The sequence below is a fragment of the Mus caroli genome, chromosome 1 (assembly GCF_900094665.2).
Source record: "Mus caroli chromosome 1, CAROLI_EIJ_v1.1, whole genome shotgun sequence".
Taxonomy (NCBI): Eukaryota; Metazoa; Chordata; class Mammalia; order Rodentia; family Muridae; genus Mus; species Mus caroli.
Window position 1 is genome coordinate 167,799,411 of NC_034570.1, and position 15,522 is coordinate 167,814,932.

General features: G+C 40.5%; 2 protein-coding genes across 3 annotated transcripts in view; one reads left to right on the forward strand and one right to left on the reverse strand.

Annotated features, from left to right (window-relative positions):
* The window catches only part of C1H1orf100 (chromosome 1 C1orf100 homolog), a 24,489-nt gene extending 20,504 nt beyond the window's left edge, over window positions 1-3,985 (forward strand). Inside the window, exons 5-6 of one of the 2 annotated variants that reach the window (XM_021171327.2) lie at window positions 3,595-3,714; window positions 3,852-3,915. In XM_021171327.2, coding sequence (XP_021026986.1) covers window positions 3,595-3,707 — 113 coding nt within the window. In that variant the 3' untranslated portion in view covers window positions 3,708-3,714; window positions 3,852-3,915. Of the gene's footprint in view, window positions 1-3,594; window positions 3,715-3,851 lie in introns of both variants that reach the window. The other variant, XM_021171319.2, reaches the window with a different exon arrangement.
* A 7,132-nt stretch (window positions 3,986-11,117) lies between these two features.
* Adss (adenylosuccinate synthase) overlaps window positions 11,118-15,522 on the reverse strand; it is a 33,844-nt gene continuing 29,439 nt past the window's right edge. Inside the window, exon 13 of the mRNA XM_021162933.2 lies at window positions 11,118-12,237. Coding sequence (XP_021018592.1) covers window positions 12,185-12,237 — 53 coding nt within the window. The 3' untranslated portion in view covers window positions 11,118-12,184. The remainder of the gene's footprint in view (window positions 12,238-15,522) is intronic.

The window sequence follows — 15,522 nt, forward strand, 5'->3', positions numbered from 1 at the left end:
TGCTTTTATCCAAGGGGGTGGGGGTTGCAGTGGACTGGACTCAGTCAGTCCCTCAACCCACGAGAGAATCAGGGTTCTGGTAATCAGGTGGGCAAATAGTTGCAAAAAAAAAAAAAAAAAAAAAGACAAACAGACACGAACACCAGATAGAGTGTTGGATCTGAATGTAATATCTTAAGGCGAGCATCCGACTTATATTACAGAAGAAAACAAGGAAGTTAGGGGATACATTAAGGTCATGCAAGGTACACTGAGGTTACCTGATGCAAAATGACTCTTTATACAAAACATAGAAATGCATACATAAAAGCTAACAGGAACCAGACAGTGTTTACAACTGGGATAAAAATCAGCTCTACCTACGGTCAGCTTATTCTTAGAAGCCAGGGGCAAGGGCATAAAGCATAGTTCCAATTTTAGTCTATTATATAATCCACCTTCTCCCTAGGTTATTGTAAATTCCTGTATATGGGAGTGACTCAGCTGTTATTCTAAGTATTTACTCTAGTTCCTTCTTAGACCACAACCTTCCTTCTTCCTAGGCCATTGTAAATTCCTGCATATGGGAGTGACTCAGCTGTTATTCTAAGTTACTTTGTAGAATTAGCCCTGAAATTTCTAGCTCTTATTTTCAGTAAATTGCAATGCCTGATTTCTTTCACTATCTACATTGGAGGCATTTCTTCTGAATGAGTAGCAGCATTCTTACTAAATTCAAAGCCCAAGGTTGGCTCAACAATTTCCTAGGATAGTGGAACATTGCTGGAGGTCAATCTAACTTAGCTATTTGTCAAATCACTCCTTGAGGCACTTATGACAAAACAATACTGAAGGAAAGCATGTAAAACTCTCAGGGACAAATTTGAAACAAATTTGTGTTACAGGATGCCAAAGAACTTCCAGGAGACTAGTTTTCATGAAACTTTTTGCCTCAGGACTGCAGCCAAGCTTTTGGGTTTGTCACGCAGATTACATTTAAGTGGGTGTGGCAGGGGGAGGGGGCTCCTTGACTAGATCCTTCCTGATAACTATATAGTGAACTTGGTCTGAGTGCCCAAGGGATCCTGGCCTAAAGACTCTTTCCTCTACTGCTTTGATGACCTGCAAGTGAAAGGTCCCTACAGGTGGCCACCCTACTTTGAAGGTGGGCCATTCGGAGGAGCAGAGACACTAACTTGCTCTTCTTTGCCACTACTGACAAGTTTTCTCTTTCCCTAACTTCCCTCCAGTGGTTAACTAGGATGTTCAATGGGGTAGATTCAGTCTGTCCCATGTCTAAAAAGGTCATCAGTCCAAGTCCCAGAACACAGAATGAGATAACCAACACCAACACAGAGAAAGACAATCAACAGTTTTCCCCTGCCATGGGCACAGAAACCAGGTTATACAGACAGTTCACCCCTGTCACGGGTACAGAACCTAGGTTATAGCAAGACTTGGTCGGCTCCTGCTGATACTGTGTCTTGCCATTTCCAAAAGGAGCAGAGTCCTCCCAACTCACTCAGGGGGGCAGGGAGACTGAAGCGTCCTCCAGACTTCCCATGGTCACCATGTTAAGGCACATCTGCCTACTGCAATTGACTGCATCAGACCAGAGGCTTTTCAGCCAACATCATGCTTGAGTGTCAAAAGTAAATGTAGAAGAAAGAAAGACAAAGACTTACTTAGGCCATTGCTTAGCTGTCTTTTTCCTTCTGATTAGCCTGGTTGGGTCCCTTGGGCATCTCCTCAAATCCCAGACAAGCCCCCAAATGTAAGACCACTCCCTTCCCCCTCCCCCGACCCTCGAGTGAGACTCCAAGACACAGATCAATGCAAAAGCAAGAGGTTTATTTTATGGCATGTCAAGGTCAGCCCTCAAATCAGTCCCTCGAGGCAAGTGACAAGAAGGTGAACTCGAATGGGTACTACAAGCAGTTTTTATACTTTTGGGGGGCACAGGTTACATCAGCAAGATTACAGTCAAATGTAATGACTAAGCATATTGACCTTTAAATCTATTGGCTAGCAAGCATGACTTGCACTTGAACTCTACCTGGGACTTTCCAGAGGGTCATTCTGAGGATTTTTTTACTCAAGAATGTTCCTGTGGGTGGAGAATAGAACTTGGCCTAACCTTAACACCAGGTGGGAGGGGGAAGCTGTAAGGAGGGTGGGACTGGAAAAAACCCTTAGGGTCCCTCAAAAACATTCTAAAAGAACTGTGTCGGCTCTCTATGTAATTCTTGGGATTTAAGGTCAGAAATCCTGATAGAAAAAAATCTAAAAGAGATATAAAAAATTCTAAAAGAGCTGTGTTCGCTCTCTATGAATTTCCCAACTGAAATCAGAAATCCTGTTAGAAAAACATTCTTGAAAAGCTGTGTTTGCTCTCTAGAGATCTCCAGACAGCTCAACTCTTGCTAGAGAAAAATTCTAAAAAGAACTGTATTGCTCTCTGCTGGCTCATCTCATACAGATCAAAAGTGGTTTTTTAGTTACATATTAATTCAGTTATTTATTCCAGGTTCCCTCTTGACCATCCCATGAATTAGCATTCCTTAACTTAGGAAAAGGGCAGCAAGTACTTTTTTATTTTTCCTTTTTTCAACATTGCAAAAGAATTCAGAGATCTGCCTGCCTTTGTAAAAGTAACCAGGTGAGACCATGTCCTGAGATTACCATTCTGACTACACCTGGATCTAAATTAGCTCTGTCTCAGGATGGCCTGGAACTTAGGAATCTGCCTGCATTAGTAAGCATAAACAACAGCAACAAAAACTTGGGTGGGGGGGTGGATCTTGCCCTGTAACCACCACTCCCTAAATCTCTTTATCTCCTTCCTTAGTATCTTACTTACAAGCATTTCTAGTCATATTCCCTAGATTAATGAAATATTTTTCATTCTTCATATTATGACATGCTTGTTTCTATAGTGTGTTTAAACCCAATATTAAAGTTTTGTTATAATGCCATTGTTAAAATGCTTTGCCTCATTATGAAAGGCCATTGCATTCAACCCATACCTTCCTTAAACCCTTCCTCTTACAAGGGCCTGCTAGGGATTGTAAAGAGTTATGACCGGGATGGGGGCTCCAGCAGGCATGAATTTCGAGATGTCAACAATTACAGACACAAAGTTGACACAGACTGTCCTCCAGATGATATAGGAAAGAAGAACAGTTTTCTAAGATTAGGACATCCAATGATTTTTATTACATTTTAATATGATCTAATAATATCTATTAATTGTAAACTAAAGAAAGGAACTTTGATTCAATCCCCCTTTTCTACATTTAAAAAAGTTTTAAATTGCATTCTTATTTGTTATATGTGTGCTAATACAAGTGCTCATTTAGAGGTCACCAGTGAACTGATGGGGTTTGTTCTCTCCTTTTACTATCTGGGTCCAGAGGATTGAATCCAATTTGTTAGACTTGGCTAGAAGTGCCTTTTCCCGCTGGCCATCTCTCTGGCACCCATATTTCAATTATATCCCTTTAAGTGTCTTAAAATACTTTTTTAAAATTGTACACAGTTTGATAAAAGATTGTGTGTTAAAATTTCAGAGTGAGTAGCCCTATAACAAATCACTAATTAGTTTTTAAATTCCAGGTTGGGATCGGAAATTAGGCACGATTTCATTGCATCCTAGACCAGTTAATTCAGTACCAGAAGTCTACTGCTGTGGTGGTGAGAGAAGCAGCTATGCAAGAAGCACTTTTTAAAACTAAAGTAAGCATGGCATTCCAAGAAAACAACTTTGGGCATTTTTTTAGTGACTAAATTAATAATAACAGCACTACCTTTAAGTGTGTATACAGATGGATCTAATCCTAAACGAATTTTGTTTTGCAAATTCTTTTTTTCAGGGCAAATTGTTTGGGAAACCAAGATCCAACCTTGAGAACATGTCATCTGTTGAAGGGAATAGCTGTGCTGTGCAGTACAGTGCTTGCCTGCAACACCACCACATAAACGGGAAAATAAAAACAATGTCAATGTCATACTTTTTCATAAGCTGTTAGCATCTTGTTGATGATGCTGACCCAGCTTCTAATCACCTAACCTTCTCAGTACATGTTCATTCATGGGATCAGAGATTATACAGTAACTTCCTATACTTATGATTATGCCATTATTATATCTACAGAGAGAGAGAAGAGAGAGAGGGGTAGAGGGAAAGAAAGCAGAAGAGAGGGAGAGGGAGGAAATGAGAGGAAGAGAGAGAGCCAGAGGGAACTGATCAAGGAAGAAGAATGAGAGACAGATCTGTAGTGGGATTTAGGACCATTAAAGAGAGGGGGTTGATGGACTTCTGTTTACAGAATTAACTGTAGCTCTAATGCTAATTATGTTCCCTAGAAAACTATTTGCACAAGAATGCCTGCTTGTAGCTTCCTGAAACCTGCCCCCAGTTGGTTCTGATTGGTAAATAAAGATGCCCACAGCCAATAGCTGGAGAGGACAGAGGCAGGATTTTAGGATTCCTGGGCTTGGGACAGAAAGAGGGAGATCTGCCATGCTGGTAGAATGTGGAAGAGAGGAGAGATGCCACGCCTGAAGAGTGNAGGACAGAGACGCATCACCATCATGTGAAGGAGCTGGGAGGGAGAGCATGGCCTAGAGGGCCGCCCAACTAGATCCAAGCCAAGATAGAACACAGAATCAGTAATAACTCAGGATTAACTGCATGGAGCTTAGGCAGTGGCCCAGCTATTGTGCTGATTAAGTCTTATCAAATATAAAGGTCTTTCATTTGGGAACCTAGACCATTGGAGTGGGTAGCAGAACCTGCAGCCAGGGCTTATTAATAATTATACTAAACAACATCCTTCTCTCTCTCTCTTTAAAGATTTAGTTATTTATTATATGTAAGTACACTGTAGCTGTCTTCAGACACAGCAGAAGAGGGCATCCGATCCCATTACAGATGGTTGTGAGCCACCATGTGGTTGCTGGGAATTGAACTCAGGACCTCTGGAAGAGCAGTCAGTGCTCTTAACTGCTGAGCCATCTCTCCAGCCCAGCACAACAACATCTTTCTCAAGAAGCCTTGATAACTAGGCATCAACTCTTCAGGAAAAGAGATAAAGTGTCCCAAAGAAAAGTAATAATCCCAAGGAAAGGAATCCTGCATTAAGGAATCCTGCATTCTGGGTGCTGGGAGACATTATCCAACACCTGACAACCAGTTGGCTTCTTATTCAACCCCCCAAATTGTAGCCTTTCTGTGAATAAATTTCCTCCAAGAATATGGAATTCCATATAATTTCAACCACCTTTCTTAGTCTCTAACATGGTCAACTAGGCATCACCAAGATTTGAAAACCTACACAGCAAAGAATAAGGCCAAAATAAAACGCCAGTCCATCTAGAATAGAATTCAGGGGATACAAAGATAAGAAATCTAGTGTAACTTCTTGTATTAAATAGAATATTATATATGAATCAATATTATGGGCATTATATATGCAGATTTATGATGACAGACCTGTGATATACCAACCCTCTGCAAGCTCCCCTGAAGGCTGTGAGGTTCCAGTCCTAGCCCAAAGTTCTGAGAACTTGCATGGAGAGTACTGGTGTGTTAAGTCCTGGTCTAAGTCTGAAGGCCTGGTTCAGTCCAAATGAGTTTCCTGCATTTAGATACTTAGACACTAATTGGTGGCCCTATTTGGGTAGGTTTAAAAGATGTGGCCTTGCTAGAGGAAATGTCATTAAGAACAGGATTTGAGATTTCAAAAGCCACATACCACTCCCAGTGTTCTCTCACTTATGGTTATAGTTCAAGATGGAAGCTCTCAGCTTGCTGCTCCAGCCACAATGCTTGCTTGCTTGCTTGCCATGCTTTCCCATCAGGACTCATCCCTTTGTGTCAGTAACAGCTCATGATGGACAGCTGAAGTTGCACGGTAACTTGGTAGCTTAAGGTCAAACATTGTCTCTATTGAGGCCCAACAGCAGGCCAAAACCTATCTGAAAAGGAAAGTAGTTTTCTACAAGACGGAAGGGTCTGGCTCTGTGTGCTAAAGACCTGTTCTGTGATTCTGGGCCTGCCAACATCTCTAAACAGCATCCCTGTTTGCCACAAACAAGTCCACTGAATCACGTGGCCTTAGCGGTGGAACAGCTTGCAGAATAGCCTGGGCCTATAGAGCATTTTCTTGTCATGAGCCCAACTTAGAACCCTTAGTTTTTGGTAGTATGCGGGTCTATAAGACGAGAATTCCTTTATTTCAATAATTTGTTTGGCAAAATTAGCAGCTTGAAATAACAAGACCAAACGAGGAATAAGTTACATATAAAATACAAAGAGGCCCAGTAGGAATGGCTTACTGGGAGGAGCCTGATGCAACAACATAACCTTTCCTTTAGGAGGGCTATCTTTTTGAAGTTTTATTTTTATTGCATTTTACTATTTATTATTGTGTGTACATACACATGGGGGGGCATGCATGTTGTGTGCATGGCACATATAGCGAGGTCAGAGGACAACTTTGTGGAGTCAGTTCTCACCTTCCACCTTTACATGGTTCCAAGGATTGAACTCAAGTCATCAGGTTTGTACAAGAGCTCTTGTGTAGCGTGTAGTTTTATATGCTCTATCCGCCTTTAGCTCCAGGGCATGACCGCACTACCAGCCCACTCCCAGCTTTCCTTAAATCACACACACTTCTTAAATAAAACACACACACACACACACACACACTTTTTCAATTACAACTTGCCTTCTTGGCACAATTGCACACACTTTTTCAATTACAACTTGCCTTCTTGGCACAACTGCTTGGCACCACTATCTCCCGCCTGGAAAATTGTGCCCTTATCAATTCCTTATCTCAGCCCGCTCACCTGTCCTAAACTTCAGTTGCTCAACTCCCCTGACCACCTACTGTAAAAGCAAAAGCACCCTATGTGGCCACTCTGTTTTGAGATCTCACATGATTGTCTGGTTCTCCTCTCTCCAACACATGGTAAACTCCACTCTCCTTCCTTGTGTTTCCCTTTTCCCCTAGGGACCCGGAAGTCCAGCCTGTACTTTCTGCCCAGCAATTGGCCCATGACTTTCTTTACTGATAGATCAAGAATCAATTGGGAAGCAGGATCTTAGCATCAGAATTGCCCCCTAAACCCTCGCCATTCAGCCATCTCACTAGCCCAAAGGCTATCTTAGCACTCTCTACCACTGTACTACAGAACATTTCACCGAGACAGATGGCTCCTGCAGTTCGGTTGGGTTAATTATTGGCATTCAAATGTCATCTCACTGAACCACAAGTGGTTGCTACTTTTTGATTAGTAGGATGAACAAGCACACTTCCACCAGCATAAAGGGCCAATGATCAATATTCAAGACAAAAGACGACACAGGGTTTGTGTCAAGACATTCCTGTGGAAGGACAGTGAAAGTGCATGCAGGAACCAATTCTAAAAGCCTTTAAAAATAGGGATGGGGCGGGGGGAGGTCACTCAGAAGCTGCATGCCATCTAGGAAGGAATGTGTGGATTTGCTTAAGCAATGCATCACATGTGGCACACCCAGATACAACTAGGGTAGTCACAGGTTACGCTTGTGACAATCTGCTGACTCCAAAACCCCACATCTTTTACCCATAGGAAGAAGTACAAGGAACCGCTACTCTTGTATTTTAATGTGGTACCCCCAATCCACTATTGAATGTAGTTTTAAGATACTGCCTTTTGCTCTGGAAGGTGGCCGCACTACCAGCTCCCTCCCAGCTTTCTTGAATCTGCAGGTAAAAGACAAACACATAGATTTTCCTTTATTACTTGCCTTCTTGGCACAATTACTGGGTGCTGATATCTACTGCCTGCAAAAGCTTACCCTTACCAATTTATTATCTCCATCTCTTCCATCTGCTCTAAACTTTAGTGGCTAGTCCCACCTAGTCCCTAATCAAGCATCCTTGGCCACCCACCTATAGCGGTGGCCACAGGACCCAGCTCCCCACTAGTCCTCACATGGTTGCCGTGTTCTTCCTCCAAAGCATGGCAGAAACTCCTCTACCTTCCTTGCATCTCCCTTTTCCTCCTGGGACCCTGTAACTCCCGCCTGTACCTTCTACTCAGCAATTAGGCCCCCAGATTTCTTTACTAACAAATCAAGAACCAACTGGGAAACAGGATCTTAGCATAAGAACACCACCTTCAGCCCCCCATGGATACTTATGCTTTGGGTTTACTATTTCCTTAGGCAGAAGCGGTTCTAATGACTTCCAGGTGGTCTTCCCCTCCAGCTAGCCCTCGGCTCATGGGTCAAAGCTAGCCCTCGGCTCATGGGTCATGGGTCAAATATGGAATTCTTCCAGAAGCTAAGTATTATTCTCAGTACTCCCTTGGAACCAAAAAGAAAAAAAAAAAAATGACAGGACAGGCTCACAGCCGTGAAACACAGCACTGACTACCCACACCACCACAGATTCCAGTCTCTGTAAGCTCTGCAAGGCCAGCTTCAGATGTAGAATCTGCGAGTTCTGAGCCAGACCCCACAAAGGTGAATCATTTTTTTACTCCAATGCACACAAACATTAGTAAGGACCCACATAAACCTTTCGGGAAAGCAAGAAGAAATAACATCAGCACATGTTTGGGTAATGAGATATTGAGATCACGATCCTTCTTCATACAGTCCCAGGGCCTTGAGCACTTCACACAAGCAGTCCACCACTTGAGCTATATCCTCAACCCCTACTTGTTTCTTTTGATTAAAATTAAAAGTTCCTCACTCAATGAAGTTTGACTGTTTTTCGATGGCTTTTGCCATTCTTTTCCTTTTAATTGTATTTAATCCTTACAGATTGCCAACAATTTCTACCACTTTTAATTTGTCTTTTGTATGTCCTGTGCCTTGTTAAATAATTAGACCTCCCATTATTGCCTCTATTTGAGACGGGATTTCTGTTTAGCCTGGCTGTTCTAGAACTCACTCTGTAGACAAATCAGGCTGGCCTCAAACTCAAGAGATCTGTCTGCCTCTGCCTCCCAAGTGTTGACTTCAGGTTTTAAAGTTATTATCATAGAAAGTACAAATTTCTGTTCTAAATCTCTATTTAATACCAATTTAGCACCGATAACATGAAAAATCCTGGTCCTAGTAGCAGCTGTCCCTGCTCTTGTCGATTACATTTTATAAAAGCACCAAATACCATAAACTGTTAAAACATGAATGCGAGTTATCAAGTAGCCTTTCATGAGGGTCTCTGGGTACATTTCATGTTTCATGCCCTTTATACTTCCTGTAGACTTATTCGTTTTTCTACTAGTTGTTTTTGTTTGTGGCATCCTCAGTATTTTAAGGGTCTGTATTAAAATAGCTTTTCAAATTCCAACCCCCTCAGGTTCTTAAAAAAAGTCTTTAACTTCCCCCATGATAATGCTATATATTTGATTACAGTAGCTTCGTAATGTGCCAAATGATTAAGGCAAACCTCTTGAGTCAGATGTGGAAGCACACACAAAGGAGTGGAGTCCAGAAAGTTCAAAGTAATTCTGAGCTATAAGGTGACTTCCAGGCCAGCCCAGGACATTAAGATTCAGTCTAAACACACACAACCTGTCTATTATCTTTTCAAATATGTCTGTCTGCCCTCCTGATTCTATAGTATTCAATTAACATCAACTATATATACTAACACAAGTATCTCGTGCTACAATTGAGTAAGGTTAACTTTGTTGTGAGTCCCACTCAATATACTAAATTTTAAATTTTAAGATGTGTATGCCCACTACATGCTTGCAAGTATTCATGAAGACCAAATGACAGCATCAGAGCTCCACAACTGAAGTTAGAGGCAGCTGAGAGCCACACAGTGTCGGAACTGAACTATGGACTTCTGAAAAGACAGCACGTGATCCAAACTGCTGAGGTATCTCTCAATCCCCTGGTTCAGGTTTTCCAATTCAGCAGTTCTGCTGCTGCTCAGCTATAACAGACATATTTCTACTATAGGAATCTCTCATAACAAGTACTGGTTATTTTGGCTGAGCATTCCTGAATCCACCACCAACCTCACCAGCTCCTTCCTAATTTGGTTCCATTTCTTCACCTCTGCAGATCTTCTCAGTCTGGACCCTTGAGCATTGTCCCTCATCCCATTCATCTAGTTAGTATGTCTAGCTGTCTCCTCAGAGCCTTCTCTGGTCCTTATCAGATGTTTGGATTAGGTTCCATTCATTTCACCATGTATGGCTTCATTGGAATATATATGTATAAAACATCATTCAATGTTTAGGATGCTGTTGCTACCATAAATTTCAATAAGACCATACTTGCCCCAGCTACTGCATATTCAGTATCTAGCAGGATATGGCATATACAGCCTTGTTAAATAGAATTATAATAGTTATCAATGATTTGAAGGACAGAGATTATCTCTTCTAAGCAACTGATAGTTCACATTCAAAGAGATAATTCTGAATTATCCAGAGTGGCTTAAAATCAAATCACAACAATGGGAGACATTCTGGGTATTGCAGGAAAAAAATCCTGACTTGAATGAAAATGTGTTCATTACTGAAAATATGTCTCAATAATGCAGTGCTTATAGCCAAGAATACAGATCTTCCAAGATCTTTCAGTTTCCATGAGGACAGCAGCAGGATTTACTGCCATTGGTCTTTTAGGAATCACCTGTGTTAATTATTTATTGAATCCAATGAAACGGCTCCTGTTTTAGAATTTTTCTTGAACCATGTATTTTTTTTTTTTTTTTGTTAAGATTTATTTATTATATGTAAGTACACTGTAGCTGTCTTCAGACACTCCAGAAGAGGGCGCCAGATCTTGTTACGGATGGTTGTGAGCCACCNCACTGTAGCTGTCTTCAGACACTCCAGAAGAGGGCGCCAGATCTTGTTACGGATGGTTGTGAGCCACCATGTGGTTGCTGGGATTTGAACTTTGGACCTTCGGAAGAGCAGTCGGGTGCTCTTACCCACTGAGCCATCTCACCAGCCCCTTGAACCATGTATTAATCAAACTATTTCAGTTAAAAAAAAATTTAGATCCTCCCAAACATCCTACTGATCTCTACCCACCCAGTCCCAGAGTGCATGCGACACCATTCATCCCCACTAGCATTACCAAGAACAGAAGAAAAACAACACACAAAGCATACTGGAAATATTTGGCTCCTTTTAATCAGCTGTTGGTGGTGTTATAAAATAATTTCAGGTGATACCTAATTTAAACATTTAATGGTTCAGGGAAGGATAATCTCAGCACAATGTAAAGCCAAGGGTCAGGTGATCGATCCCTCTATGCTTTTTCAAGAAAGGAGGGATGAAGGCATGATCAAAATTATGGCTGACAACTTGGACTCATGTGGGTTACTTATGGGTCATTTTGTAGGTATACTGGCAGGCGAAATGTTGGAAGCAAACCCACTGTTTTTAGAAACAACAGTTATGCTTAAAAAAGAAAAGACAAACATTTGAGATCATATCTGAAAACAGAAAAATATCCACCAAATATCATAACAGATTTTTTTAATAATTATTTTCTAACATTAAGATTGTTATTGTAGGGAAACATCTCTTCTTTTTGAACACTCAATTTAATGTTGACTGTATTAAATAAATTGCAGAGAGAACTAAGTTCTGTATTTTATACAAATTACAAGTCTCATGAACATACTCCCCCTACCCTACCAAAGCTCAAATTTGCAATGGTTTCAGCACAGGAAAAAAAAAGCAGTTCACAATTTATACAGAATTCTTAGCTTTACAAATGTTGACAGAACCCTTATCTTTCCATCATTTTTTTTTCTAACAGCAAAGATCACAATGACAGAAGTGAATGATCAGAATGTAAAAATATTTGTGCAAAATTGCATTAACTGTTCTCACCATCTAATTGGGGTAAAACCTCAAACACAACGGCCATAATGAAGAAAAGCTATGCTGGAAGTTCTAGAGTCAAATGGGGATTATACAGTTACTAACCATGGAAAGGACTGTGCGGCACCATGAGAAGCAGAGCAACAGATGTGGCAGCCATGCCAGCCGGGAAGCTGGATGAGAGCGCCAGGCCAGCCATGACAGCCATCCATCAGAGACTGCAAACCAACGCCAGCTGAAAACTCATTTCAATGTCTTTATTCTTGAATTTGCAGATCACAAAGAAATGTTTAAGTCTTTTTCCCTTCCTCTTAAGGAGTGTCTCATGCATTGCTGGCAATCCTTAGAAGAGCTGAATCATGGACTCTCTGGATTTACCTACACCAATCCATTTAACTGGAAAACATAAGAAAATAGCATCAAGTCCCTCAGGCATTCATCCTTGGGTCATGAAAGGACAGAACTCACAGCTCTCCCACATTCAGATCAAAGCAATATTGTATTTAAAAAGGAAAGGTTCAAAAAAGTCAAGTAATAGGTTTTTCCAGAACTATGAGTGACTGACGTGAATTTTTTTAAAGTTAGTATTATTTCTTAAAGGTTATTGTATACTGTTAATATTATTTCTTAAAGTATAATGAATACTGAATATCTTTCATCTCAAAACCAAAGAACTATAGGTATAATTGTGCTAGATAATTATAGTATATAACAGAAACCTTTGAAAATGAATTGAGTAATATCCATTAATGTAGATTTTGGGAATCAAAAGGAATGGGTTTCTGGAGAGTTGGCTCAGCAGTTGAGAGTACTTGCTTCTCTTGCAGAGGGGATCCTGGTTCGATTCCTAGCACAAAATGACTTAAAAACCTGTAACTATAGATTCTGAAAATCCACAGCACCCTCTTCAGAGGGCTCTGTGGGCATTATATAAATGTGGTGCACATTTAGACATACACAAAATAATAAACCTTAAAGAGTTCTTCCTCCATGTAATATAATTTTAGCATATTATAAACATAAAACATGATTTGTTACCCTTTGTATTAAGAAATTTATTTGAAATTGAAAAACCATATACTGTTTAGAGTACTTTTTGGTTTTATTCCAAACAAATACACAGGGAAAACTGTCATCTTTAGACACAGGGATTTGAGGAAGAAAATTGATCTTTTAAGACATTAGAAAATTAAGTTGCAAATATTTCTGTTTTGGACTTTTTTCTATAAGGCTTCTTCTTATCTATTGGTAGAAAAATTGATGAACTAGTTTCATTTTCAGTTTTTGCTTTATGATTTATACGTGTACTGTGTAAAAATACAGTGTATTAAATTTTATATATTTTCATTTTTAGACCACAAAGGCATTACTGCTACTCAAAAATAGTTTAAGTGGATAAAATAAGTATCTCAGTTATGTTATTAATAAAGGTGAATTCTAGCCGGGCAGTGGTGGTGCACGCCTTTAATCCTAGCACTTGGGAGGCAGATTTCTGAGTTCGAGGTCAGCCTGGTCTACAGAGTGAGTTCCAGGACAGCCAGGGCTACAGAGAAACCCTGTCTCGAAAAAACAAACAAACAAACAAAGGTGAATTCCAAGTATTTTTGTTTTGCCTGCTTTTTAAAAAACTTACATTTTTTATTTTATGTGCATTGGTGTTTTGCCTGTATGTATCCCTGTGTGAAAGTGTAAGCGTATCAGATCTTGGAGTTACAGACAGTTGTGAGCTGCCATGTGGGTGCTGGGAATTGAACCTGGGTCTTCTTAGAAGGGCAGTCAGTGCTCTTAACCACTGAGTCATATCGGTGCCCCTGAAGTTTTGTTTTTTTAAATAAAAAGCTGTATTCTATGTCAGAAAGAGAGGCAGTCCTCTACTTTTCCCATATTGCTCTTTTTGTCAGCAGCTTCTGCTCATTTTCTTCTAGGAAGGATCCAGATCTGACTAACCTGCCTTTTATTGTTTTAACTATACCACTTTTACCATTTCTTCACCCTCAATGATTACGACAATAAAGTCTTGGTCCCAATCAGCAGAGACATAAAGAATTCTTTTTAAATAAAGTTCCTGATAAATAGAAAATATAAGCAAATAAAAAAAAATCCACTGTTTTACATTAAAACATATAGAAACATCTTGACGATTTCAGAATACAAAGCCTTAGGAATGGCCTGGTACACCAGTCCAGGGACATGAGTAGTGATCTCTGTCTCAGAGCTCTAGATTGTTTGTAGAACTACTGGGTTCCCTACAGTATTGGTAGGAGAAACCTTTATGGTATTTTATAGGGCTCATTAAAAGTCAGCTGTTTAGCCGGGCAGTGGTGGCACACGCCTTTAATCCCAGCACTTGGAAGGCAGAGGCAGGCAGATTTCCGAGTTCGAGGCCAGCCTGGTCTACAAAGTGAGTTCCAGGACAGCCAGGGCTACAGAGAAACCCTGTCTCAAAAAACAAACAAACAAAAAAAACAACAAAAAAAGTCAGCTATTTATAATTCAAAAACTGTTGACTAAAAGCCATTAGCAAATATGCCTTGCTAGTAAGGCTGATATCAATCTGGGACAAGAACTACGTCTGAAACGAATCATGAATAAAAATGAAACACAAGAGTCAGCATGAGTACATAATATGTTGTGTGTGGAAAATACCTCCTACCTACTTTTCTTCTCTAGTTCCCATCAATGTAAGCAAAAGGATGAAAGGGAAAAGCAAGTCTGGTCATCTCATTTTAATGGTTTTATATGAGTTATATCCATTTCTCCTTTTGTCTATTTGGGTTTTTTCTTTTATTGAGATTGGGTTTTACTATATAGGCCTGTCTAACCTAGCACCCTGAGCAATCCTCCTGCCTCAGCCTTCTATGAGCAAGGACTAATGAGTAAACCAATTCATTCTTTATTATTGCCTTGTATTTTTTGCTAATGAAATGTACTGGCTAGTTTATATTGCCTTGACACAAGCTAAAGTCACTAGAGAGGAAGGAGACCCTCAGTTGAGAAAATGCCTCTATAATATTGGACTGCAGGGCTGGAGAGATGGTGCAATAGTTAAGAGCTCTGACTCCTCTTCCAAAGGTCCTGAGTTCAAATCCCAGAGCAATCATATGGTGGCTCACAACCATCTGTAATGAGATCTGATGCCCTCTTCTGGTGCGTCTGAAGACAGCTACAGTGAATTTAATGTATAATAAATAAATACATCTTAAAAAAAAAATTTGGACTGCAAGCTCGGCTATAAGCCATCTTCTTAATCACCGATTGATGGAGGAAGTCCCAGTCCATTGTGGGTGGTGCCAGCCCTCAAAAGGTGATTGGCTGAGCAAGCCATCAGGAGCTCCCAGCACTCTTCATAGCCTCTTCATCAGCTCCTGCTTCCCAGGTTCCTGCCTTGTTTGAGTTCCTGCCCTGAATGAGTATCAGGATGAGCAGTGATGTGAAAGAGTAAGCCAAATAAACCCTTTCCTTCCTAAGTTGCTTTGGCCACAGTGTTTCACTACAGCAACAGAAACCCTAAGACATGAGATGTCATTTTTAAATATTCTCATTTCCTAATGTCTATCCAAGATTTCAACTTTTTGTTTTTGTTTTTGTTTTTTGAGACAGGGTTTCTCTGTATAGCCCTGGCTGTCCTGGAACTCACTTTGTAGACCAGGCTGGCCTCGAACTCAGAAATCCGCCTGCCTC